Source organism: Gymnoscopelus braueri (assembly GCF_963280865.1).
Source record: "Gymnoscopelus braueri genome assembly, chromosome: 18".
NCBI classification, from domain to species: Eukaryota; Metazoa; Chordata; class Actinopteri; order Myctophiformes; family Myctophidae; genus Gymnoscopelus; species Gymnoscopelus braueri.
In genome coordinates, this window is record NC_137618.1 from 46,512,460 (window position 1) to 46,525,620 (window position 13,161).

The following is a 13,161-nucleotide window of genomic DNA, read 5'->3' on the forward strand; positions in this document are numbered from 1 at the left end:
GGCCACTGAGCAGTTCCACTGGAGCAGTTGGGGGGTTCAGTGCCTTGCTCAAGGGCACTTCAGCTGTGTTGGGGGAGGGGTGAGTGGTTGCCATTCACTTCCCCACACAGATTTTTCCTGCTGATCCTGGAAATCGAACCAGGAACCTTCCGGAAACAAGTGCGCTCCTCTAACCTTTAATCGATGTGAATGCTCTCTCCTCATCCTCCTGAAGTCCACGATCAACCCCTTGGTCTGGTTGACATTGTGAGGTTGTCCTCCTGGCACCACACTGTCAGTGATGTGACCCCATCCCTGTAGGGATGGGTTCTAACCCTAACCCTTCATCGTCCTGTGAACTCCAGAACTCTTCATTCTCTTCCATTACACACCCAACTTGTGGGGAATATGCACTGATAACATTTATCATCACACCTCCTCTGTCCACCATTGGTAGAGCATACTCTTCCTTTTTTAAGCCTTACTCCCTTTTCACCTGCTCTCTTGGACACACATCTACCTTCCCTCTTAACGTCATGAGAGCGGTCTCTCCCCTTACCAGTCAATGTGCCATTGTGCCAACATTTAAAGTTCTGACTTTGACCCCCACCCTCCTACCGTTCCTCCTCTCCCGCTGCCTCCAAAGTTGCCTTCCCCCTCTCCTTCTCCTTCACCAATAGCATAGTTGTTGGTGACCTGGGCCTTGACCGATACTGTATGGAAATCTGATTTATGATCTGCACATTTGATTCGGCGAAGGTTTTACACTGTGCCCTTCCTGACGCAATCCTCCACAAGTAAAACAATAAATAAAAATGGTGTAAGATTATGGGTGGGCTTTCAGGTAGGAAAGGTCCAAACGCCAGTGGTGGAAAAAGTACTCAAATGAAGTATCAATACTGCAATGTAGAAGTACTCTGTTACAAATAAAAGACAAGTACAATATTTGCCTCTGAGATGTAGTGGAATAGAAGTAAAAGTATAGACAATTGGAAATACTCCAATAAAGTAAAAGTACCTCAAAATTGTACTTAAGTAAACTCAAGTAAAAACAAAAACAAATGATTATGGGTGGGCTTTCAGGTAGGAAGGGTCCAAACGCTCAAAGGGAGCTAAATTTCTAGGTCCTAAAAGCCAACCTGATGGATTCCTTTGTCCTCGCCTCTCCTCTTCGCCCCCTCGCTCAGAGGCAGCCTAATGCACGAGGAAACGAGAGTGGAGGACGCGAGGATGGAAGTTTGAGTATTGAGATCTGGCTATAGGGAGACTGCATGAGCTCTGGCACGTGCATGTGTTTGAGAGATGAGAGATCACAACGTGTCGTGACTCGCAAGTATAAATTAACTTATACCCTGCTTACTGTGTGGTTGTAAATAGAACTTTCATCCCTAATTCCATACTCCCCCATTAAAGCGATCCGAAGACACAACGGCCAGGACAGGAGAGAGAGAGAGAGAGAGAGAGAGAGAGAGAGAGAGAGAGAGAGAGAGAGAGAGAGAGAGAGAGAGAGAGAGAGAGAGAGAGAGAGAGAGAGAGACAGACGTGAACAGCTGTTTCTAATTGCTTCAAATTAAGACTATGATATTCATAGAAAAGCATATGACAGTCAAATCCAGATGCAGAGAGACCTTCAAAACCGAAGGAAAGAGACTGCATTATTTATTTCAGCCATGACAATAAAATCTAAAAGATATTTTGAAAAGAGACATTACTTAGACATTCCATTCATTAACAATAGAGCGCTGGAGTTGTTGTGGTGGTAGAAATGGACTCAGGATTTTGTCACGTGTGGTTTGAGTGCCATACAGTTTCCCAAAAGTCATATTGTGACTTCTTGGGACAAAATGTGACCAAACGTTAAACGGTGACATGACTCAAACGGCACTGAGTCGGACTTCGCAACGCTCGGCACGGCGACTCGCCCTTCTGACAGCTCGCTCGGCAGTGCCTTCCGTGGCTCAAGTCCGCTTGAGACGGCGCGCCTCCGTCGTTTTAACTGTTTTTTTAGCGGACCCGCTTTGGTCTGACATTCGTGGAATGCGGAAGTGGCCGGCAAGTCACCGTTTGACTGGTAGGGTACCCCCTTCAAGTCACCGTTTGACTGGTAGGGTACCCCCTTCAAGTCACCGTTTGACTAGCCTAGTTCCCAGCCTCACTCATCTGCGAAGAGAAGAGCATGGTCACAACCTAAAGCAGAAAGTGTCTCGGAAGTCCTGAGTGGACAGGATTTCCGTCCAGGGCCGGATTACCCATAGGCCGTAGGCGAGTGCCCTGGGGGCAAAAATAATAATAATAATAAGATTTTTAATAAGAATGAAATAACACAACCCTAACCCTAAAACCGAAATAAAGTAACTGAAAACCTAAAAGAAACGAACAAAATCCAGCCAAAAAACGTAATTTTTCGCGCGAGTGAACGATTTCGTCGCCCATATCTCCGCCCCAGGGAGCAGGGGGGGGGGGGCACTTCAACTTGAGGTCGCCCTGGGGCACCACACAGTGCTAATCTGTTTCCGTCGTACTTGTTTCCCCTGGAAACAATCTTTTCTGACCAATCACTACACTCGTTTCATTCATGGAGAATGATAACAGATTTGTAAAGCATCAACGTAATTTCCTTGGGCGGTACTTCCGCCAAATTCAACCACTTCCGCCTAGACCGCCCAGGTCTTACCCAGCGTGCCGTTTGACTGGACAGCCTGATCTCACACAATTTAGTATACATTGCACGGACCCAGTGCACGTCATTCAGTGCATAGCCGCCTAGAAAACCAGAATATCTGGGCATATGTACGGCGAGTCCCACGGTGGGCGTAACCGGTTGCAACCCGGGTTTTCTAGGTGTCTATGAACGGAATGACAGTACGTGCAATGTATACTAAGTTGTGTGAGATCGGGTTGGACTGGAGCGGTACCCCCTTCAAGTCACCGTTTGACGTTGGGTCAAGAAGTTACAATATGACTTTTGGGGGTGAGACAGTGTTGACAGTTTTAACATGGGCCCTAGTGAAATTCCAATTCCTTTTTGGCAGTGTGAATGCCTTGTTCTACAGCAGGGGTGGGCAACTTTGATGATGGAGAGGGCCACTATATTTCCACACACACTCCAGAAGGCCACATTGCGTATACTGTCGGGCAGACACCTCTTATCGCCATATTCTAACTTTTTTCGTAAATTAATGCCGTACTTCACCATTCCATGTCACACAAAAATAACAAAAATAGCTGATCTACATGCTCAAAACGCGTCACAGTGCGACACGTTTTGAGTTAGTAGATCTGCTATTTTTGCTATTTTTGAATTGGAATCCAGATTTTTTGGGGGCTATTTTTGAATTGGAATCCTGAAAAGTAACATGTTTATTTAATTTCAAATGCATTTAGTTATACTTATGTTAACTTTATGAACTTAAATACAAATACATTGGATATAAAAAAGACAATAGAATTTAATACTAGTCATTAAGCTACTAATATAGACTGAAGTAATGAAAGTGGGTCATGTTTGCATGTTTGGAATTGGAACAGATGAAATCAATAATATATCAGTATTCCGATATTAACCTGCGGGCCGCATGAATTGAAGGTGGGGGCCGCATGTGGCCCCCGGGCCGCCAGTTGCCCATGTGAATTCGACGTGAATTCCTCCTATAGGTGAATTTTGTGTGTAATAGAATATCAAATCTGGTTAGCGCTAACGTTCTAATTACAATTTCCACTTTACATTTACGTAAGTAATTACACTAAGGTTAAGTCTATCAGATTCAGAACATAAAATTCGCGTAAGCCGTTTAAATTATTCAACCGTGTGGAAATAAAATAGAAAAAAACATTTAAAAAAACAGTAGTCATTCATTGGGCCAGTAAACCCAAAGTAGAATGCATATTAGAAAGAAATGCACGAGAACAGGTTTGGAGAGTTTTAGTGTCTTCTAAATGCCGTTTCCTGGAGGCCCTTCCATCCTGTCAAGACAAAACGTAGGACTGTCCAGACAATAAAAGTTGTGTAAGTGACGGGGCAAAATATTAGGTGATTATATGGTTTGATTGGACACTGATGTGGTCATTCTCACGCACATCCCCTTCTCTGGTGCTGAGCCAAAGTGTGAGAGCCGTGAGCAACAGTGTCATTGTTGTCAAATAAATCGGATGCGAGCTGTGAGCCATCCTTGTTATTTAGAACTGATTCTGAATAATATTAATGCCATACTGTGTGTGTGTGTGTGTGTGTGTGTGTGTGTGTGTGTGTGTGTGTGTGTGTGTGTGTGTGTGTGTGTGTGTGTGTGTTATAATGCAGGCCTCTTTGGACCATAAATGCACATGGAATTCCAGTGGTGTAAAGTAACTAAGTACATTTACTCAAGTACTGTACTTAAGTACAATTTTGAGGTATTTTTTACTTTACTGGAGTGTTTCCAATTGTCTATACTTTTACTTCTACTCCACTACATCTCAGAGGCAAATATTGTACTTTTACTCCACTACAATTATTTGAAAACTTTAGTTACTAGTTACTTTGCAGATATAAATGAGTACATTATAAAACAGACATTAACCACTTTAGCCCCATTTTATATCCGGGCTATTTGAAAATAGCCGATCTGCGATGCGACGCGTTGTGAGCTTGTAGATCTGCTATTTTCAAACATTTTAGTACTATTACTTTTGGTACTTTAAGCACATTTTGATACCAATACTTTTGTACTTTTACTCAAGTAAATTTTGAATTCCGGACTTTTACTTGGAACAGAGTACTTCTACATTGCAGTATTGATACTTTTACTTAAGTAAAACAGAGTACTTTTTCCACCACTGTGGAATTCTCCATCTCTGTGTCCAAAGCACGTTTAGGAAGAAGACGGCCATTTAGCAGATGGAATGACCGTCCCGCCACACCGTTCGTTGTTGTTTACTCTATCCCACTGCCCGACGCTTTGAAACAAAAGCGCCAGCAAGCGGGGGCCCCTAAACGAGGGTGAAAACATGCTAATGCTCGCCGCTGCGGCCGGTCGCGCGGGCCTTTTTTGTGGTGGCCCCCGTTGAGAGGATTCAAGCCGGTGCTGCTGGGGCCTTGGCTTTGTTCGAGCTACAGGGCCTTTTGCTCCCGCAGGATGAAAAGGGGTTCCCAGGGATCAGACACAAAGCAACCTGTCCATCAGAGGAGACCGCCGCTATACCGCCTCAAAGCACCATGGCAGCTGTCGTCATGGCGCCTCGGCGGTTCAAAACATCAACAGAGATACTGAACTCGGGGCTCATTTGAATAATTTCGAAAATTTGAATGGGAGGATATTCAAATACATTAAGACGGCTATTCATGTAGATTAGGCGGGCTGTGGCAGGGATAAATGCCTTGAATTAAGAGGTGGGCTTAAAAGGAATGGTGCATGCTGGGGGTATAGTGGTGTTGGGGGAATACTTCCTCCCGTTAAAATGTTGCGGAAACAGGGTTAGAGGAGCTGCAAATAAACTCAGTTTGTTCTTAGCAAAAAAAAAAAAAAAAAGTTCGATAAACGACCATCTAATAGCCAGCACTTAAGGCCAACTTTCAGTCCAATCAAACTCAAATGGTGTTAAATGAATATAATGGATACGAGGCAAAGCCGAGGAGTATTAAGGAGAATAAAAGATAGTTTTGTATTGCTTCCGGTAAAACGGTATAGCCTTGTTTCTTTCTAAACTGGCGGGGCAATCTACCCCTGAAATAACTTTGCAGTAATAGTAAGTTTGGGTCTCATTTTTCCCCAGCTAAATCGCTCTGGCTACATTTTTCAGTCACACACAGGGCTCCTCAAATTGCCCGGCCCCCCCGCGGTGATAGGCTCTCTGGCCCCGGGCGTCATATTTCATTTGCATTTCTGATCGTGATCTAACCGCACAAGTATTTGCAGACGCCATTGCACTGAAAACAGGTCTGTTAAATCCCTTTTAACGATGGAGAATGTGATATCAGGGCTTGTAAAGAGATCCAGCCATAATAAAAAAAAAGAGAGGGGGTAGCAGTTTACCCGGGACATGAAAGAGCTGTCACTGATCAGTCTGCACCGTCGTTCAGCCGTTAAAAACGAGAAGGCGAGGGCTTGAGCACTTTATTTCATGCTGACACATGCAGTTAGAACGGAGCCTCTCTGAGAAGGGGCCAACGGGGGGCCCCGTAAGTGGGGTTAACGACGCCGATAGATGCTGCGAACTACCGTCGTGCACTCTTACATTGGTATAACGGTGACGAGGCACCCTTTAAATAGGCCCGGGGCCGGCTGGCGGGCCCAACACGCTATGCTTTTTTTGCAGTGTTATTTCAGCCCTTCTATCTATGGCTGTCGCCAATCACATAATCTAGAGCAGTGGTTACCAACCTGTGGGCCGGGACCACATGATTTGTTGGGGTGGGGGGGGGGGGGGGGGGGGGTTAACTGTTAAGTAATTTCTTTTGAGCTTTACTTTACTTGAGCTTTTGTATTTTTGGATACTTCCGCCCTATTTCAAGCTCACAACGCTTCACCATGCGACACGTGAGCTTATCTTCTGTTTTCACTATTATTGATATTTTTGTTTGTTTTGTCAAGTTGTATTGAGCAATCCGTTGATACCAAAAATAAAATGTACTTAATTTCTTTATACTGTATTTTTTAAAAAGCATGTACTTTTGAATACTCAAGTATTTTTTTTAAACAAAGCATGTACTCCAGTACTTTAACTCAAGTACAAATTTGACTGAGCAACTTTCACTTTCATAGTTTTAAGCATCTATACTTTGACGCATAAGTACCGGGGGGGTTGAGTAGAGTAGCCTACTCTGTCCACCCCTGGTTATTTCAGCCCTTCTATGACTGTCGCCAAACACATAGTATCTATGTAGGAGCACACACACCCTTTACTGAACTGAACAATAACACAGCTCACACAGTGTTTGCTCTTCAGGTGTTCTCCCCGCCATGCACCACAAAGAGACCGATAAGCTTTGAAAAGGAAGGGGGGGGGCAGTTGCCAGTGATATATGTGATATGTGTACTCTGTGGTAGATACACACACACACCTCGATTTCTTGCTTTGTTATCAGCCCCTCAATACATGTTAAAACCTCTGTGGCGTATAAACTCCGCATCAACGGCATCAGATTTCCGCACCGCATGCTCTGAAATGCTGGTGCATCATCCCCATCTGCATCTTTCAGTGGCTCTTTGCAGTCGCTCCTACTGCCTTTGATAAAGCACATGGTAAAGGGATAGGCTTATAGCAGCAGCATTCACCGGGGCTTCGACTGCGAGCAAGGGGGGTTTGAGCAATGACTCTTTTATCAGCACTAAAGTGGCTGGTGATCGATGGGGTTAGATTAAAAAGGCGCCGATGCTGGCTGCGCTTGAGAGAGAAACGTTTTGCAGAGAGCTCCCTGCCAGGGATAGCTTCTCTTTCCCAGTGTGTAGACCTGCTCCCAGCAGGCAGATCTAATGTCTGGGTTCACATGGGGACATGTGATGATGTGGGTTAACTAACACGGCCCGCCAAGACAGAAGAAGAAGAGGAGCACTTATCGTGACAGCACAAAAAAAGTGCGGGGGGTTATAATATCTCTCTGAGTGTGAACCTGTTGTTGTGTGCATAGTATGGGGTTATCATCATGGTCTCTGCAGTGATGGAAGAAGTACTCAATTTTTTTTGGTTTTACATATCAATGCCCTATTGTACAAATAGTCTGTTACGAGTACAAAAGTATTGGCATCGAAATGCACTTAAAGTACCAAAAGTAAATGTACTCATCATGCAGAAGGTCCCATTTCACAAGTTTTCAAATGTATACAATGTATGAAAACCCCTTTGAAAATAGCAGATCTACAAGCTCACAACACGTCGCAAAGTGAGGCGTTGTGAGCTTGTAGATCGGCTATTTTCAAATTGCCATCTACAAAGTAACTGTAACTAAAGTTTTTAAAAAATTGCAGTGGGGTAAACGTACAATATTTGCCTCTGAGATGCAGTGGAGTAGAAGTAAAATTATTGAACATTGAAAGTACTCCAGTAAAGTAAAAAAAATACCTAAAAATTTTACTTAAGTACAGTACTTGAGTAAACGTACTTAGTTGCTTTTCCACCAGTGTCTCAGTGACACACTTTACATGTACATGTACATGTGCATGCACACTTTATATGTACAGTATGTGGTGCACGTGGAGTGGGGCTGTACTGTACTGTACGTATGTAAGTGGGCACGCATGTGACCGGGGCGCTGGCAAGCTGCCACGTACAGTTTTAAAAGAGGAAAGCTATCCCACCGTTTTTTTTATTGAGAAGCGCTCCCCCCTGCCAAAGCTCAGTGTAAATCTGAAGTAATCTGCTGTTTGCCCAGGAGTGCTTCCAAACAGGCGCCAGGAGGGGAGCGTATTAGCCCTGCTCTATGTTATGCTCCCTAAGAAGTCGTCCAAATTCCTCCCCTAACCCCTTTAGACCGGGAACGCATCTGGGTGTCATTTTTAGATTTGGCTATTCAAAAATAGCAGATCTACAAGCTCATAGCGCGGCACTCGGTGCCGCGCTATGAGCTTGTAGATCTGCTATTTTTGAAAGATCGTGAAAATGTGTGCAAATCTTTGAATATATATATGTTTTAAAGCAAACATTTGTATCTCAAATCTTTTCTTCTGGGGATTCTAAAAATCTCTCAGTTAAAAAATAAATAAACTTATGTTGCTTATGTTGCTTTTTTCATGCGTCAAGGACCCCCAAAAATGATATGCATTTGGCCGCGGACCCCCATCTCAAACAATTTTGTTCCAAGGACCCCGGAAGCAAAGATTTGAGTTCAAAATGTTTGCTTTAAACAATACATTCAAAGATTTGCACAAAATGAGCTTGTAGATCTGCTATTTTTGAATAGCCCAAAGAAATCTAAAAATGACACAGATGCTTTCCCGGTCTTAAAGGGCTAATAATAGACTGTGCAGGACCTAAAACAAGCTTGTCTCATCACCCGGCACCCACTAGCTCCGCTGTGGATGACTTGTCCCCCTGATGGTTTGTTGACTGACACCATAAACCGCTGCATAGCCCTAACAGTATGTGTATTAAGCCTCGGGAGTGAAGTGTGCACCCCCCAGCATAATATATAGGCCCCCCCCGCCAATCCAATCATTCTCACAACAACACAGATCAGGGTTTATACTTAGTTATGTGCCCCGGGTTCTGAATGACATCATTTTGTAGTTATTGCCTGCTCTATAGCCCGCTTTAACCCATTCGGACCGGGAACGCATCTGTGCCATTATTTTTGTATTTCTTTGGCTATTCAAAAAATAGCAGATCTACAAGCTCATAGTGCGGAACTTGACTTGTAGATCTGCTATTTTTGAGAAAAAATCGTGAAAATGTGTGCAAATCCTTGAATATATATACATTTTTAACTCTAATATTTGCTTCTGGGGGGTCCCTGGAACAACATATTTTGAGATGGGGGGGGGGGGGGGGCAAATGCATATCATTTTGGGGGTCCTTGACATGAAAAAAGTTTGAGAACCACCAGTTTTAAAAACTGTTAGGATTTAGAAGACATTTGTAGAATCCCCCAGAAGCAAAGATTTGAGTTACAAATGTTCACTTAAAAATATATACATATCTAAAGATTTGCACACATTTTCATGATTTTTCAAAAATAGCAGATCTACAAGCTCGTAACGCGGCACTCGGTGCCGCGCTATGAGCTTGTAATACTGCTATTTTTGAATAGCCAAAGAAATCAAAAAATGACACACAGATGCGTTCCCGGTCCTTGGGGGGTTCCAGTGGGTCCCCAGCAAAAGTAGTCAATACAAAAAAAATTAACCACTTTATCCATGTATATGTTATGTAAAGCACTTTGTGTTGGCTATTCAGAAGTAGCAGATATACAAGCTCACAGTCACTTCATGCCGTGCTGCGAGCTTGTACATCAAATGTTTTAATACTTTTTAAAAATATTTTCAGATGGGGGTCCGCAGCCAAATACATATCAATTTGGGGGTCCTTGATATGGAATGAACCACTGATCTAATTTGCCTACCTTTGAGGGGACAGACATCCTTACATCCAAAGGACATGTGAGACACGGAGGCAGTGGGACAGACACTGGGGACAACAGGCAACTCTGTACCTCAGCATGACACTTAACCAAGCCCCCAGAGTTGCTGAGAAACATTGAAGCTGCCACCCCAGTGGCCAAAGCTGGAACTGCAGGCGGGGAGAAATACATGCACGCGCAAAACATACTGAGAGATATTTATATTTATACATATAAATATGTAAACATATTATACATACATACATATGCATTTACATATAAATATGCATCTCGAGTGTATATAATAAATATCTCGCGTTCAATCCTTGACACACGGGCTGCCGTAGAACGCAAAAAGGACACTAGTGCGCATGCTCATAACTCTATGGGGATACAAAATCGAACCAATAATTCTACTTCCGGCAGGTTTCCGGGTGCTTCAAAACGCCACTGAGCACATTCATTGAAATGATAGCTGGGGGCGGGGCAATCCGCCCTCTAGTTATATTATACCTCTATGCACTTAACGCTACTGCTCCCGGGGCGCTGTATTAAAGGGTTAGTTCAGATTTTTTGAGTATTTTCTGTAGGAAATACTTGCCATTAATGTAGTGGTTGCAAAGGTATTAATTGAGTCCCGTGGTCAGAGTTATGGTCCGGTTCTGATGAATATGAAGTAGTTCCGGTAGATTAGTAGATTTTGGTGGGGGCCGCTCATTAAAAATAAATTAATTAAAAAATGTATGGTATTGTGTTGTTGACCTATTTCTACCATATAGTGCAGGTTTTGTTCAATTTCGACCCCTCTGTCACATGGTACTAATGTTTGTGTCCAGAATCACTACACCGCGGCAGCCTACTCACGCACAAAATATATGACACAAAAAATAGTACCATGTGACAGAGGGGTCGAAATTGAACGAAACCTGCACTATATGGTAGAAATAGGTCAACAATACAAATGATGCTAGTTTTTTTAATTGATTTATTTTTAATGAGCGGCCCCCACCAAATCTACTAATCTACCGGAACTACTTCATATTCATCAGAACCGGACCATGACTCTGACCATGGGACTCGGGCAATCAATTAATACCTTTGCAACCACAACATTAATGGTAAGTATTTCCTACAGAAAATACTCAAAAAATCTGAACTAAAAGCTCCCACTGCTCCTGACACTTAATAATAATAATAATACCTGGAATTTATATAGCGCTTTCCTAAGTACTCAAAGACGCTTTACATGTGTGTGGGGGCCAGGGGAGAGGAGAACAACTTTATTAGGGGGGAAAAAACTCAGATAAGCAAATAAGAAAGAATTAAAAAGCAATACAACACTAAAAATAACAAGAGTTGAAATCAAAGTTAACTTGCACCTTCTTAAAGGTCATTGATGAGAGTCTCTCTTCCGCCATAAGAACAAGGTCAGCCGTGTGGCTGCAGAGTGTTTCGTCGGTTGGAGGGTTTGTTGTCCGTGTGTAAACCTCCTGGTGTTCACTGGAACCTGGTCAGAGACACTGTAGAGACTAACCTGCTCAAAGGTGTTAATTCGGCACCCTCCCCACCTTCTCCACAACTGGTCAAGTTCTTGCCAGAACCACGTGATGCTAAGAACACATCCAAAAACTCACCATCTCTGTGGCCTCTGTGCCTGCACTGGCCAAACACCCCTTAGTGAGTGGACCTGAATTTCAGCATATTCAGGTTGGAGTAGGACATCGCCTGGATGTATTCTCTTCTGGAGTACTTGTTCTTGGAGTTGGAAATGGCAACAAGGCGCTGAATGAGCTCTACAAGTCTCGTGTCACAAGGGACTACGCCCTGGAGGGTGAATTTGGGACTGCAACAGACAATTTCTGTCACACAGGTCGTGTCTGGGAGAGATCAACATACGATCACATCACTCAGGACAAGCTGGAGAGAGTGTTGGCCATGTTGCAGGGAGCCAATCAAAAGGCCTTGTTAATGTATTCAAATGTAGACATGCAGTCACAGGAGGCCTATGAAATGGCGGTGCAAGGCTCACTGGGTCCAGATGGGAAATCTGCCCCCATTTTAACAGGCTTGCGCTGCATACGCTTCCAACCACCCCACTTCACCTTGGAGGTCCAGTGTTTGAACGAAACACAGAAATACCTGCGCAAGATGGTGCATGAGATCGGATTAGAGCTTCGCAGCAACGCAGTGTGTAAGGGAGTACAGCGCACCAGAGACGGTCCCTTCACCCTTCAGGATGCTTTGATCCGTCACAAATGGACTGCTCCAGATGTCGTGCTTGCTATTAAACAGCATCACTCCTCCAAAAAGCATAGAAGGCACTCCCAGGCTCAAATGGGGCCGAATACAGAACTGAACATGGTGAAACCAAACGCAGCAGCCAGTCAACAAACTGAAATGCACGGTTGTGACAAGTAAAGCAAACGGACATCCAGCACTCACGGGAGGGCAAAAAACTAATGCATTTCACCTTGAGAAGCACAAGCGGGAATGCCCCCTTGCCTCCCCCCCCCCCTCCTACTCTGCCCCTACACCCCGGGCCGGGACCCACACTGACCTTCACGTGGTCCACATCAGGGGGAGGGCTCGCTACCTCCTCATTCGGGGGGGTACTCCAGGCTGTGGACGGGTACGAGAGAGAGCTCCTCCTGGAGGGAGGACGATCTTAAGGACGGCCGTCCTTAAGACGCAAAGCGATGACAAACTGTTTAATTACTCAAATGCTTTATATATGTGTTTGTGACTGCTCGGGTCAAATCCGGCCACCTCGGAACGGTCGCCACCAGGTATTCCTAAACGTAACCTCAGTAAAACTATGCCTAAACCTAACCTTATTCCTAAACGTAACCTCAGTAAAACTATGCCTAAACCTAACCTTATTCCTAAACGTAACCTCAGTAAAACTATGCCTAAACCTAACCTTATTCCTAAACGTAACCTCAGTAAAACTATGCCTAAACCTAACCTTATTCCTAAACGTAACCTCAGTAAAACTATGCCTATAAACCTAACCTTATTCCTGAACGTAACCTCAGTAAAACTATGCCTAAACCTAACCTTATTCCTGAACGTAACCTCAGTAAAACTATGCCTAAACATATCCTTATTCCTAAACGTAACCTCAGTAAAACTATGCCTAAACCTAACCTTATTCC

The 13,161-nt window shown here is 43.9% G+C and overlaps 1 protein-coding gene across 1 annotated transcript; it reads left to right on the forward strand.

Annotated features, from left to right (window-relative positions):
• Positions 1–1,121: 1,121 nt before the first annotated feature.
• Positions 1,122–12,424, forward strand: LOC308073394 (pseudouridylate synthase TRUB2, mitochondrial-like; the record flags this gene model as incomplete). Its single annotated transcript, XM_080412268.1, is given in 3 exon segments — positions 1,122–1,215; positions 11,428–11,630; positions 11,633–12,424. Coding segments are annotated over 3 exon segments (1,089 nt in total).
• Between the last annotated feature and the right edge of the window lie 737 nt (positions 12,425–13,161).